General features: G+C 43.3%; 1 protein-coding gene and 1 long non-coding RNA gene across 3 annotated transcripts; one reads left to right on the forward strand and one right to left on the reverse strand.

Annotated features, from left to right (window-relative positions):
- The first annotated feature begins 3,974 nt into the window (after positions 1 to 3,974).
- On the forward strand, positions 3,975 to 8,740 carry LOC102093628 (uncharacterized). The gene is made up of 3 exons (XR_010468239.1): positions 3,975 to 4,161; positions 8,040 to 8,100; positions 8,201 to 8,740. It is a non-coding gene; the product is annotated as an uncharacterized LOC102093628 (long non-coding RNA).
- Positions 5,781 to 13,141, reverse strand: LOC135576473 (uncharacterized protein C12orf50 homolog). Of its 2 annotated transcripts, XM_065042166.1 has the most exons (8): positions 12,342 to 13,141; positions 10,854 to 11,018; positions 10,261 to 10,338; positions 10,057 to 10,170; positions 9,327 to 9,446; positions 7,935 to 8,138; positions 6,479 to 6,570; positions 5,781 to 5,908 (listed from the first exon to the last, which is right to left on the reverse strand). In XM_065042166.1, the coding sequence occupies exons 1-8, from the start codon at positions 12,487 to 12,489 to the stop codon at positions 5,855 to 5,857; spliced, it is 975 nt and encodes a 324-aa protein (XP_064898238.1). In that variant the 5' UTR covers positions 12,490 to 13,141; the 3' UTR covers positions 5,781 to 5,854. The 2 variants fall into 2 exon arrangements, with proteins under 2 accessions (XP_064898238.1, XP_064898227.1); XM_065042155.1 differs by lacking the exon at positions 5,781 to 5,908 and having other exon boundaries at positions 6,413 to 6,570.
- Positions 13,142 to 14,296: the final 1,155 nt, after the last annotated feature.

Below are 14,296 nucleotides of genomic sequence, written 5' to 3' on the forward strand. Positions count from 1 at the left end.
CCAGACCTGCACCCAGTGCTCCAGGTGAGGCTGCACCAGTGCAGAGCAGAGTGGGACAATTGCCTCTCTGGATCAGCTGGCAATGCTGTGGTTGATGCACCCAGGACACGGTTGGCCTTCTTGGCTGCCAGGACACACTGTTGGCTCATGTTCAACTTGCTATTGACCAGAACCCCCAGATCTCTCTGCAGAGCTGCTCTCCAGCATCTCGTGCCCCAGTCTGTATGTACAGCCAGGGTTACCGTGTCCCAGGTGCTAAATCTGGCACTTGCTCTTGTTAAACTTCATGTGGTTGGTGGTTGCCCAGATCTTCAGTTTGTCCAGATCCCTCTGCAGGGCCTCTCTGCCCTCGACAGTATCAACAGCTTCTCCCAATTTTGTGTAAGGAGCGAACTTCGGATTCCCTCAAGTCTTGTGTCCAAGTCATTTATGAAGACATTGAAGAGCGCTGTCCCTAAGATGGATGCTTGAGGAACCCACTAGTGACTGGTGGCCAACCCAACATGACCCCATTTACTAGCACCCTTTGAGCCCGGCCCGTGAGCCAATTGCTCACCCACTGCATTGTGTGTTTATCCAGCTGTGTGCTGGACATCTTGTCCAGGAGAATGCTGTGAGAGACAGTATCAAAGGATTTACTGAAATCCAAAACCAATTTATTTGGTAATGGTACATATACATTCAAACTTCTGTTGTACATTAAAATTTCTGTTAAATAAATTGGGGGAGCACTCTGCTTAGAGATTTTTTCATCCCTACACATATTTTACTATTGGTCTTGTGGTGAACAGCCACAGTCTTTAAAAATCATCTCAACTGTCTAATTTTTATAACTGACAAAAATTAGTGAATATATTTAATACCTTAAAATGTGACCATACAGAACATACTTTTCTAATTTCCATTTTTGTCACTTCTGAAACATTGGTGCATCTTCTTTCACTTTAGACTATTGTAAATTCAACCACTCGCTTCATCCCATTCTCCGCTCTACCTATCGTTCTTGTTTTCTATTCACCTCCATGTCTTCTTGGCTCTGTTGTCAAAACAGATATACTGAAATTTTTCTACATTATTGACTAGAATAAATCCATATGTTCTTTAAGAAACATGTTTAAGAATTAAACTTTGAGCACGAGATAGCGGTTGTACAGTTGTCTTTCTCTTCGTCATCCTCTTCATCTTCGTTGTGGAGGCTTAGTAGATGGGGACCATGAATACTGAACTGTCAGCGGGCCCGAGCAGCCATATGAAAAAGCGTTAATGTTGTCAAAAGCTGTGGAAACAGGGGCTCTTTGTAGTTGCATGGCTGTGTCTGGCTGAGGTAAGCTTAAGGTGGTAAGGTCCCCTGCCCAGATGAGGAGGGGAGTGACAGAGCAGCTTTGGTGGGCACCTGCTGTCCAGTCAGGGTCAACCCACCACAGCTTCAGAGGTTTATCCCGAGGGGCAGAGCCCAGGCAACACCCTTAGGCCCCTGTGCTGACATGGGCAAAATGGACAGAGAGAGGTCCCCGCGCCCTGGGGCCCGGGCATCCCTGCCCCAGCCAGGCGTGCGGCACCCGCACAAGCAGGAAACAGCCTGAGGAACGGCTGCCGGGCCGATGGCAACAACGACGCCATCACTGCACGCTGCCTCAGCCTGGAGCTGAAAACAGGCAGCGGGGCGGCCCTGACACAGCGGGAGCCGCTCTGGAGAGAGAATGGCACCTGGAGCCCTGGAGCTGCCCCAGGCGAGAGGTTTGGCTGCAGATCTTGACTGAAATGCGCAGTACAGGTCTCTATAAGGCTCCCAGCCTTAAATTTGGGAGAGAAAGATTGTTTGGGAGCCATTTCTGGTCTGTCCCACACTATTCCCCCCCCAAGTGCACCCAGGTATTCATCCTTTGCTTTGTCTAAGTGCATTTACTGTCATGGCAGGAACGAGGCTGCTCTGGGAACCTGTGTGGAACAGTTTTGCCGGGCCCACCTGTGAGTCCTGCAGAGACAAAATAACGTTCTTTCTCATATTATTTTTTGTGCTCAAAAGATTATCAGAATTATGATGGAAAAATAGCAGAGTCCGGTCAAAGTTACTTCTTATCAAGATGTAACAGGTGGTGTCAGGACAGATTGGGGTGTCATTTGCCTGTCTGCTGTAGAGCTCCAACTAGTGTTTCCCAGTTTAATAGAACAGGAGAACCATAGACTGGCCTGAATTAGAAGGGACCTACGAGGATCATTAGTCCAACTCCTGCCCCTGCATGTGAAAACCCCAGAGATCACATCATGTGCGTGAGGGTGTTGTTCAGTCTCTGGTTGAACACTGTCAGGCTTGTGGCTGTGACCCCTCCATGGGGAGCCTGTTCCACTGCTCCACCACATTCTGGGTAAAAAACGCTTTCCTAATGTCTGACCTAAAACTCCCCTGGCACATCTTCCTGCCATACCCTGGGGTTCTGTCATTGGTTGCCAGAGAGATCAGTGCCTGCCCTTCCTTCTCCCCTTGTGAGGAAGCTGTAGGCTCTGATGAGGTCTCCCCTCAGTCTCCTCCAGGCTGGAAAAAAAAAAAGTGACTTTAGCTGCTCCTCCTTCAGCTTCTTCTCCAAACCCTTCACCAGCCTCTTCTGGACAGTCTCCAATAGCTTTATATCCTTTTCCTCCTGTGGTGCCCAGAACTGTACCCAGTGCTTCAGGTAAGACTGTACCTGTGCAGAGCAAAGCGGGACAATCACCTCCTTGGCCCGGCTGGCAATGCTGTGCTTGATGCACCCAGGACACGGTTGCCCTCTTGGCTGGGGGGGCGCACTGTTGGCTCATGTTCAACTTGATGTCAACCAGAATCCCCAGATCCTTCTGCAGAGCTGCTCTCCAGCATCTCATGCCCCAGTCTGTATGTACAGCCAGGGCTGCCATATCCCAGGTACAAAATCTGGCACTCGTTAAACTTCATGTGGTTGGTGATTGCCCAGATCTTCAATCTGCCCAAATCCCTCTGCAGGGCCTCTCTGCCCTTGACAGTGTCAACACCTCCTCCCAGTTTTGTGTAAGCAGCACACTTCAGAATCCCTCAAGTCTTTTGTCCAAGTTATTTATGAAGACATTGAAGAGCGCTGTCCATAAGACGGATGCTTGTGGAACCCACTAGTGACTGGTGTCCAACCCAACATGACCCCATTTACTAGAACCCTTTGAGCCTGGCCTGTCAGCCACTCACTGCATTGTGTGATTATCCAGCTGTGTGCTGGACATCTTGTCCAGGAGAATGCTGTGAGAGACAGTATCAAAGCTTTACAGTAAAACCAAAAACAATTTATTACTTAAGGTACATATACATTAAAACTTCTGTTGTACATTAAAATTTCTGTTAAATATATTAGGTGAACACTCTAATCAGAGATTTTTTCATCTTGGTACATATGAGTTTGAAGTCCTTGCTTCATCCAATACTCCGTTCTTGTATCCCATTCACTTTTTGGATCTGTTGTCAAAATAGATAGACAGAAATATTTGTATGTTATTGACTGGAATAAATGTATATGCTCTTTCAGAAACATATGAGATAGCGGTTGTAATCTCTGCTTTCAAGACAGCTGTAGAATGTATTCATGGTCCTTAGGGCATCTGGGGAATGTTTTGTAGCCCGAGTCCTTTTATGAATTTGGACCTCGGCTGATCTTGGTTCAGCTGTTGCAGACACTTCACGAGCAATCACACAGACAAACAGATCACACTCCTATGGTCTCTGCTGTGCTTTGTCCAGAGCTACAAGCCAAAACCCACTTGTTGTAGCTCCTCACTTTGAAGGCAGGTACGTATTTGGCTTTCCTATCAATAATATTGTAAAACATTAAACATCACGGGTTAGCGTTGGGAGCGGGCGGGCTCGGGTGGCCGGGGCCATGAGGCGGCGCGGCGCGGTGCAGCGGAAGGTGCCGTGTGTGTTCGTGACCGAGGTGAAGGAGGAGCCGTCGGCCAAGCAGGAGCGCCAGGTGGCCGAGGCGAACGGGGCCGGGGCCGGGCCCCGGGAGAGTCGCTGGGCCGCGGGGAGCGGCGCCGCACGGCGGGGCGGAGCGGGGTGGACAGGCAGCGGCACCGGCCGTGTCAGACCCGGCCGAACCGGCTGCGGGGAGAGGGACAGCGAGTGGCGGGAGGTTTGGCTGCAGAGGTTGACGGAAATACTTGGTACGGGTTTCCCTGAGGCTCTCCACCTTATATGCGGGAGAGAGAGAGATCGTTGGGGGGCCATTTCATGTCTGTCCCTTTTGCTGCCAAGTGCATGCAGGTGTTCTCCCTGGTGTTGAGTTTGCTTTGTCTAAGTGCGGGTACAGTCGTGGCAGGAACGAGGCTGCTCTGGGAACCTGTGTGCAGCCGTTTTGCCGGGCCCACCTGTGAGTCCTGCAGAGACAAAATGAGATTTTTCTCTTCTTTAGGTTTTTTCTTCTTTAGGTTTTCTTTTTTCTTTTTTTCTTATTTTCCTTTTCCTTTTTTTTTTTTTTTTTCTCAAAGGAATATCAGGTTTCTGATGGAAGAATTTATTAGAGGCTGTAAGATGTGGAGTACGTAGGCAGATGACAATAAAGGAGCCCAGTCAAAGTTAATTCTTGCCAAGATGTAGCAGGCACTTGGAGCTCCAGCCTTTGTTTCCCAGTTTAGTAGGACCAGAGAACCATGGACTGGCCTGAGTTGGGAGGGACCCACAAGGATCATTAGTCCAACTCCTGCCACTGCCTGTGACAACCCCACAGATCACACCATGTGCCTGAGGGTGTTGTTCAGTCTCTGGTTGAACACTGTCAGGCCTGGGGCTCTGACATCTCCCTGGGGAGTCTGTTCCAGTGCTCCACCACCCTCTGGCTGAAGAACCTTTTCCTGATGTCCAACCTAAACCTCCCCTGGGACATTTTCCTGCCTTTCCCTCGGGTTCTGTCATTGGTCACCAGAGATATCAGCACCTGCCCTTCCTCCTCGGCTTGTGAGGAAGCTGTAGACCATGATGAGGTCTCCTCTTAGTCTTTTCCAGGCTGAACAAACCAAGTGACTTTAGCTCCTCCTCCTTCAGCTTCTTCTACAAACCCTTCACCAACCTCTTCTGGACACCCTCCAATAACTTTATATCCTTTTTATCCTGTGGCTCTCAGAACTGCACCCAGTGCTCCAGATGAGTCTGCACCAGTGCAGAACAGAGTGGGACAATCACCTCCCTGGCCCAGCTGGCAATGCTGTGCTTGATGCACCTCAGGACACGGTTGCCCTCTTGGACACACTGCTGGTTCATGTTCAATTTGCCATTGACCAGAACCCACAGATCCCTCTCCATTATCTCATGACCCAGTCTTTATGTACAGCCAGGACTGCTGCGTCCAAGGTGCAAAATCTTGCAATTGTTAAAGCTCATGTTGTTGGTGGTTGCCCAGTTCTTCAATTTGTCCAGATCCCTCTGCAGGGCCTCTCTGCCCTTGACAGGGTCAAAAGCTCCTCCCAATTTTTTGCAGGGAGCAAAAGATTCCCTCAAGTCCTGTGTCCAAGTCATTTATGAAGACATTGAAGAGCGCTGGCCCTAAGATGGATGCTTGTGGGACCCACTAGTGACTGGTGTCCAACCCAATATGACCCCTTTTACCAGAACCCTTTGAGCCTGGCCTGTCAGCCACTCACTGCATTGTGTGATTATCCAGCTGTGTGCTGGACATCTTGTCCAGGAGAGTGCTGTGATAGACAGTATCAAAGCTTTACAGTAAAACCAAAACCAATTTATTACTTAAGGTACATAGCCATTAAACCTTCTGTTATACATTAAAATTTTTCGAATAAATTGAGGGAAGGGTCTGCATAGAGATTTTTTCATCTCTGTAAATAAAAACTTGAGGTACTTCTTTCATCCAGTTCTCCGTTTAACGTATGCTTCTTGTTTCCCATTCACTTCTTGTCTCTGTTGTCAAAATAGATAGAGAGAAATATTTGTACGTTATTGACTAGAATAAATCTGTATGCTCTTTCAGAAACATATGAGATAGCGGTTGTAATGTCTGCTTTCAAGACAGCTGTAGAATGTATTCATGGTCCTTAGGGCATCTGGGGAATGTTTTGTAGCCCGAGTCCTTTTATGAATTTGGACCTCGGCTGATCTTGGTTCAGCTGTTGCAGACACTTCACGAGCAATCACACAGACAAACAGATCACACTCCTATGGTCTCTGCTGTGCTTTGTCCAGAGCTACGAGCCAAAACCCACTTGTTGTAGCTCCTCACTTTGAAGGCAGGTACGTATTTGGCTTTCCTATCAATAATATTGTAAAACATTTAACATCACGGGTTAGTCCAAATTACATGTTTGCAAACAAGCGAAACTCTTCCCTGCTCTTTCAGATGACTCAACATTGCTTAGAACCTTGTGGGTTTTGGCTGCAAAAGCTTTAAGAGCAATTTTACATCTTCTAGGTGGGGAGAGGCCTGTTGCTTTTGTGAAAAAGAATTAATGGTAAAAATGTCTTATCAGTTACCTCAACGGTTGTTTCAAATTTAGGGAGCATTTTTGCACGTGGATTTCCTTTCCTCCAAGTTGGTGCATTGTAAGATCCTGAAGTGTATTTGTCTGTAGAAGAAACAGAAACATTGTTTCTTAGGTTCAGCTACAGTTTCAGGAAAGACTCGTTGTGATATATGAATTAAACATTACGTCAGTTGAAGGATCAGTGAAAGCATCAAGTGAATCATACATCATCACTGAAATACAAGCCAGTGTTAAATACAGACTTTCTCTCCAGTACTTTATAGATTACGTGTAATCTTGCAGCATTTTCTCAGGCTCACGGCATCTTCCAAATGAGGCGATTCTGCCACGGACACCCGCGACTTGAACAAAGTCAATATTCCTGTGTTGAAAATCTCCCCAGAGGAACCAATTGCTTTTCAATTCAACAAATCCATAATCCAATCTCCTCTTTTATCCCTGCTGGTGCAAACACTAGATGTAAGGCAATGGGATGTTTTTGCGCTGGGCAGTTGACTGTGCATCACAGTAAGCTGCATAATGACTGTTTTCTGTGAAATTTGGTTAAAAACATTATTCTCTTGTTCAATGTGAATTTCATCTTAATTCCATTAATTCAAGTCACTAATTGCAAAATAATCCTACAATTTTCAGTTTATACACAACATGTAGGCATTACCATAATTTTCTGTTTAGGTCAAAAACAGAAACCAACCAACCAAAACCAACAAACCGAACCAAACACTTTTTATCCCAAGATGAAGCAGGGATGTTGGTATTCATTTAACTGTGTTCATGTAAAGGCAGAGGTTACTCTGTCAGAGGGTGGTTCTTTTTCCTGGAAATGAAGATAGGGAGTCACCTCAACATGGAGATCCAACCGAGCTTAAGAGAGATGATTGAAACTGGCAAGATGAAATCACTTTCTTAACTTTTGACTGTTCGAATTATTTACTACTGAATTTCTAAATGAAGGGACAGATGAAAACAACAGAATTATCCAGAGAAACAGTGGGAAAGGAAAGCAGAAAGAAAAATAAAACCCAACTGATGTACGAGATTGTGAGAAGCTGGATTAGAAAGTTAAAAGTAAAGCATAAATTGTAAAATTATGGTTACATCTGAAACACATTGCCAAAAAGAAAGATACAGGACTCTGAATCCCACCTGGAGCCTCTTGTCAATGTTACGACATGGGACGTCCTCTGAAGAGGACAGTAGCATATTTCAAAGGTGTAAATAAAATGAATTGAAATATCACCCCGAATGAATGGAAAGAGAATGAGTTCAGTCTACTGTCCAACATAAAAATTGTGAAAACATAATACTAGTAAAAAACACAGAGATTGACACTACCTTTCAATCAATATCAGAACTTTGAATAAGACCAAAGTCATTGTTTACCCAAGATGTAAAATAATAGTCAATATTAAAAATAATCACGAATCTATTACAATCAAACGCACCTGTAGATCCATTGAACTTTGGTTCTTGTTTGACATTGACAGTGCGGTAGAAAACATATGTTGATCTTCGAGGTTCTGAAGAATCACAATAAGTCTTTCTTCCAGCTGCTCTCCCACGAGGAACATAAGAAGCAGTTTCATCATCCTTCCTCTGACCCCTTGATTGGTAAGTTTGTTTTCCTTTGGGGTCAGAAGTGTGAAATCCTAGAAGTGAAAAAGCAAACTTAAAAATGTTGTGCGGTGATTCGAAACGTGACATTTGGCAGGAGCCTGGAGGATGGAAGACAAGATGAAAACAATGTACTTTGTGGAGAGTCCTGTCCAAATGTGGATTGCCCATATTTGACCATAAAAACAGAAATCAGGTAAGTAGTGCTTGATCATCCAACAGTTTAGTAAATGCAACTGAATAAGCCAACTGTTTTCTGAAAATACCTTTTCCTGGCACTGTGTTAGGTGAATTTCTTGGCTCCTAAGAAATCCATTTATTCTTCCTTATTTCTTTGGAGTGTTGCTTATTTACCAGCTCACTGTGGTTTGCAAAAGTGGCTGTATTTCCTTTGACACAGGAAATTGTGACAAAAGCAAACTCCAAAGTTGACTCTAAAGACAAAGACCAACAGCACTTTGAACTCGTGCAAGTGCTTTGAGTGGTTCTCACTCAGAACACTTCTCATGAGGAATTAGAACATTTTCATGAATACTGTATTTAGGGTTTACGGTTAAAAATGACAAACATGGGCTTTAATCCACATAGACATTCGTAAGAACTGAGAGTGAAAAGTCGTATGTAGTGTCTGTGTGTGTCACAGGGGGAACAAACCCTTTTCCAAAGTCAAAGTGTAACATCTACATGGGAACCCAATGGATACAGACTCCAAAGCGCAGGGTGACAACTTCTGAGCCCAAGCTGCCTGTCGTTACAAGAGAACTCAGCAACAAAACCACAACCCTTAATACGTTTCTCTCTGCCAGTGCTTATTTGTCACCCCTGGCACATGAGGGATGCTTTGCCTCTGTCTCAGTTGTATCAGTGCAGCAACAGGTTGTCCTGCAAACTGAACAACTAAAACAACGTGGCATAAAAAATAAGTCCAGCTTACAAAAGGATTACTTGAATGCTCAGGCGCTTCATTGAAACCGTTCACAGGACGGGCCCGCACAGGGTCTTAACAGCTGAACGGGCATTGCTGACATGGTGACAAACAGCGTTGCAGAAATACCAATGAATGGCGGGAGATTCAACGTTCCTAGAATAGAATCGCCTCCACTGTCAATGTACCTGGTAGCCAAGGGTGTTCTACTGTAGTTTAAGGCATGCATATTCAGTTATTTTATTTACCACAAGACAAGACGTTAATCAATGAAAAGCTGAAGCTGAAGTATATTTACCTCCATTGTCAAAGGATCGACGATCTCTTCTGGGAATACGCTCGGCTGGTATTCTCCTTCCTGAAATCTCTCCTTCTCTTTTTGTATTAATAAATGTTCTGGGGATTCTACTACCATCACCTGGAAAAGCAACAGAAAGAATGTGTGAGCTGCTTGTGTGTAAGCACAGGGAATGGCACTGCCATTCTCTTCCTCCCACCTCTGTGAGACAGAGATGAGTGCAATTTCCTTTTACCTCTCTTTTTATAGTCTTTGTCTTTCTTAGATGTTCGGTTCCTGCCTGCAGTAACTGAACCAGAATTCCCACGGACTCTAATACAATTTCTAAAGCACAGCTTAAAGACAAACTATGGCTCCATAGGAAAGAACCAGCTATAAATTTTCTGTTCCTTCTTTAGTTTGTCACTTTCCATGAATTATATTTATGAATCTCATCTGACTACATTTATGGAATAGTTGTATATCTCCAGGAAGTACACATGGGGTTTACAGCCCGTTTCTACCTTTTCCATGTACATTTGATACAGGTAGTCACCACACGTGTGACATTATGTATGTATAAACATCTGGGGAAGGATTAATGAAGTATTTTACTGTTCTTTGTGAAATGCTGTCTTTTATTGTCACTAAATTAAAAAAGATGGGAGGAGGGGCAAGTATCTAATAGTTTCTCCCTGTAACTGTAATCCTAAAAGCGGTACATATTGTCCAAGAGGATGGCAAGCCTCACCTTTCTGCAAGTCTCGCTTGGTAGTTTCCGAGTGTAATTTCTCCTTTTCCTGAGGTGAAGACACAGTTTGTGCTGATTGGTGTTCCTGAGGGGACTGGATCCTGTAATACTCTCCTAAACACAGCGCAAGAGGGAAAATAAACCCAAGGCTTAGTATATTGGCATCATTGGTCTTTAGGAAAGAGTGACTGATTTCATATTTACCAGTTTTATAGCATATTTCCTTTATGGCTCTTTCCTCTTCAATTTCTGCAGCAGTCTTAGGCACCCAGTTGGAAACATCTGTAGGAAATAGTTTTAAAAGATTACTAGGTGTCTATAGATAAAGACCTTCAACAGTCTTAATAATCAAATACCGTCAGGAATGTCATCTAAGTGAGATACAGTCAGCGGTTTAACTACATTTAAAAAATACAAAACCAAAACAAATATTTATAAATATGCATAGACCTTCAGTTCATCTAGTGAATCATGTCCCCAAATTTAGACAAGGTTTGATAAGTATTTGATGGCCACCTGAATTTGTGGATCACATTTTAAACGCTATTTAATGAAAAGGCGGTATGTGGATGATACTGCTATTGAAATATACAGATAGGTATTTCACAGGAGTTAGAACGATGCCTCACATCTGGTGACTACTGGTTCCAAGATATTGGAGATTAGCTGGAGACTATTTCAAAAACTTGTCTACAGCTATTTTCTAAACAGGTAATAGTTATTATAACAAATCAGTTGTGAAGTGCAGAAAAATACCCTACTCTACGTCTTTGTAAAAGAAAAAAAACCCTATTTACAGTTCTCTATTTCTTCATCGTCCTCTTCATCTTCCTCTTCTTTCTTGAGGCTTATAATCAGTGGAGCATGAACTGGTAGGAAAATATTCTCTTGATTTCGGAGGGATTCTTGATGATGGGCTGGATGCACAGTCCTTTCTTGGCTACCCTGTAGCAATGGCACATCTGCAGAAGAGAACATAATATTTCCTTATTACGAGGAACTAAAATATCAAATCCAGGTTCAGACCAGCAGGTATAGCTTTGAAATCTTTATTATATGGAAGGCATCATTACATAGGCATGTTCCGCCTTATGGTAAAACTATTTTGCCAGGGTTGGCAAAAGAGCATCTTGCACCAACAGAAAACATGAAAAAACACGTCTTGTAAGTCCTCTGACAGAACAGATGAGGAATAAAGCCTTGTGAAAAGAGGAACATTTTGATCATTTGATGTTGTGTAGAGAAGGCTGGATATCTCTTCCAGCTGGTGGATACGCTAATTTCAGTCAGTATCCTTCTTTCTTCCAATGTGTTCCAGGATATCTACAACGTCGGGAAACATGTAAGCAGTTGTACCTGTGCTGAAATGAGGACGTGAGTTTTGGACCCCAGCTGTGAACATACTTTAAGTATGCTGAATAACAGGCAGACCTGTAGCACTCCCCATGGCACCTACCTTTGGTGAATTTAGCAATGCTAAACACTGGATTACCCATTTTCAGCTTGCAGACATTTTTTTCTATCCAAATTTTCAGAAACACAATCTCTTTACAAAGTAAAAAATGTACATTTTTGAGAAAAAAAATCTAGTTCATGAAACTAGTTTACACTTATAACGGAAGAAAATCAGAAAAGGCATTCTTTTCCTTAGGAATCAATAGCTGCCTATAATGTTTTCAGAAAACACTATCAGAACTGGGATAGCATTTTCTGAGAGCCAGGAAATAAATCTGCCTGAAATAAAAATAATGAAAATCTGTGGTATTATTGACATTGTACCAGCTGACCAATCTGCACCTAGAGACAAAATCAGGATTCTGTCCATTGTATTAAAAAATACTGAAGTTGGACATGGTTTCCAGTTCTAAAGAAATAAGAGGAAGATGTGCATTTGGGCACTCACAGAAACAGCACGCAAGTTCTTGCCTTGCTCCTCTGGGGTTGGGTGGCTCATCACACCCAGATAGGACGTGAACAGCTCTGGTTTAGTCCCCTTGCTCATGCACCTATGAAAAGTCATGCTGACTTGCTCTCATCATCTTTCCTGCAACTTATAGTGAGGAAGATCTGTAACATGACAGCTAAAAAATTCATATGGCAACCCTGTTCACATGCCAATACAATTAATTTCTTTAATTTGAACTCACTGCGGTAGCAGATCCTACCCCATTGATTTGCCATGGCACATTTAGAACGTTCATAGAGATTACTTGAGCACTGCAGGGACCTTCTTGTGTATGTACTTATTCTAATGAACAAATAGTAGAGAAACTATTTTTACTCACTGTTACTAGGTGGCAGAAAAAGTCCATTTATATTTCGGGGTTTGCTATGATGGAAAGCACAATTTATTCTCACACAGCCTGAGGGTTGTTTTTCCCAGAAACAGGCAACGTGGCTGTACTTCTGCTGCAGGAGAAAAAGAGTTGTCATATATTGTAAACAGAACAATAAAAATGGACTAAATGGAGCAGTACACTGTCTGTCGCTATGAACATATGACCAAGATTTTGTGGGACCATATTCTGTACTGCAGACCTTTCAGGAGATGCTGGGAAGAAAAAGAATCTGTTAGTTACTTAACTGACATGACCAAGATTTTGTGGGACTATATTCTCATATTTTAGAACACTTGAAGTTATCTTGAAAGTTATCTTAAGCTCCAGAACACTCTGAAGTTACCATGAGTTAGGTTGATGGAGCTTTCATGATGCAAAACTGTTCCTAGATGAGAACAGGAGTAAAGCAGCCTAATAGCTGTACTACAGACCTTTCAGGAGATGCTGGAAAGAAAAAGAATATGTTAATTACTTAACTCCAGATAACTCTAAAGTTATCCTGAGTTAGGAAAGATTCCCCAAAAAAACCCTGAAGAACTAAAAGTTTGGGAGGTGATGTTCTAAGACTACTGTCATTGTACTGTTCACACCACCTCCCAGCTGTTTTCATAGATGACAAACAAAATCCTAATGCAAAAAAAAATACAACAAAATCTACATGGACTTGTTTAATTATTTGTGTAATTATTGCTACTTTACTCACACATACGTGGACACTGCTGCTCTCTGTATTGAGCAAAATATCACCAGCTAAAAAGTCCACACATATTGCAGAGATAGCGTTTTCATGAGGTTAGTGTTAGTGCTACTTCAAATTGTTTTTCTATATAACTGTCTTATTAAAGAGTACAGATTTTAGGATAGTTTCTGATTATGCAATTCACTTCTTAATGAGTTTCTGTGTGATATTTTAGAGAAAAATAAAGTCACTCTTAAATGTGTTTGAATATTTGAATCTAAGTTTCACCCAGATCCAGACATTAACAGCTGGGTTTAAGAGCGGCATCTCCAAAACTAGGCACGTTTGGACTGTAGTCAGTTCAACCGGGCCATCCCCTGACACTCACTGGGTCTGGAGCCAAAGCCCATCTCCAAGACATTAACGCCTAAATCCCCATTGCTGACATGGATGCAAAACAAAAAATTGTCCATGGTTCAGAAGATCATTGGCTCTTCTTGCCATGTCCAAAAATCAGATTTTTCCTCTACAGATGTGGCCATGACCCAGACACAGTGACCTATCAGCTTCTACACTTACGTAACAGACCTCCCTGTCAACACGGCTGTATCAAGAAATCAAGGATCCAAAGCACCCTAAGATCTACAGCACTTACCTGCGTGCAGGGGGAACAGTGGAAATGGCTGGCATTCCCAGCTGTGGTCATTTTAACCACGCCAAGAGGCTGCAAAAGGCACCTGCACGAAGGAGCTGGTCCCTTGTGCAGCCTGGCCAAACGGACAAGGCAGTTGCCAGCCAGTATAGAATGTTACGTTTCGAAAGTTCCAACTGCTCCTCCAGCTCCTGATGTCAACATCATGGCGCCAGGAGACATGTCCAGCTTGAACATCTTCCTTCATCTCCATTGCTTCAGTGCAAATCCCAGAAAATGGGACCGTTTCAGAGTCTACCATTCCAGCGTTTCTTTAATGAAAAATTGAACAAACCTATTTGTCGGGGCTTCAATTATACCCAACCTCTTGCTGTAGCAACTGCGGCCTGAGAAACAAACCTTTGATAGTGCAAAGACAAACCTTATTCTTTGACTATTTTTTAAGCAAAATCCAACATTTTTCTTGATGTAGCTCTTTCTTTTGATGGGGACACTTGCTGCTCCTTTTATTCTAGTACGCTGTTGGCTGTTCACTGCTGACATGGTTGGGGTTACTTGCTTTTTCTTGCT

Source organism: Columba livia, chromosome 1 (genome assembly GCF_036013475.1).
Source record: "Columba livia isolate bColLiv1 breed racing homer chromosome 1, bColLiv1.pat.W.v2, whole genome shotgun sequence".
Taxonomy (NCBI): Eukaryota; Metazoa; Chordata; class Aves; order Columbiformes; family Columbidae; genus Columba; species Columba livia.

Bases quoted from the DNA above. Each gene is read 5' to 3' on its own strand.
- LOC135576473 (XM_065042155.1), bottom strand. From the start codon at position 12,489: ATGACAACTCTTTTTCTCCTGCAGCAGAAGTACAGCCACGTTGCCTGT. The intron at 11,019-12,341 runs GTGAGTAAAAAT...TCTCTTCTGCAG, and splicing joins TTTTCTGCCACCTAGTAACA to ATGTGCCATTGCTACAGGGT. The intron at 10,339-10,853 runs GTAAATAGGGTT...TATTTCCTACAG, and splicing joins CGATGAAGAAATAGAGAACT to ATGTTTCCAACTGGGTGCCT.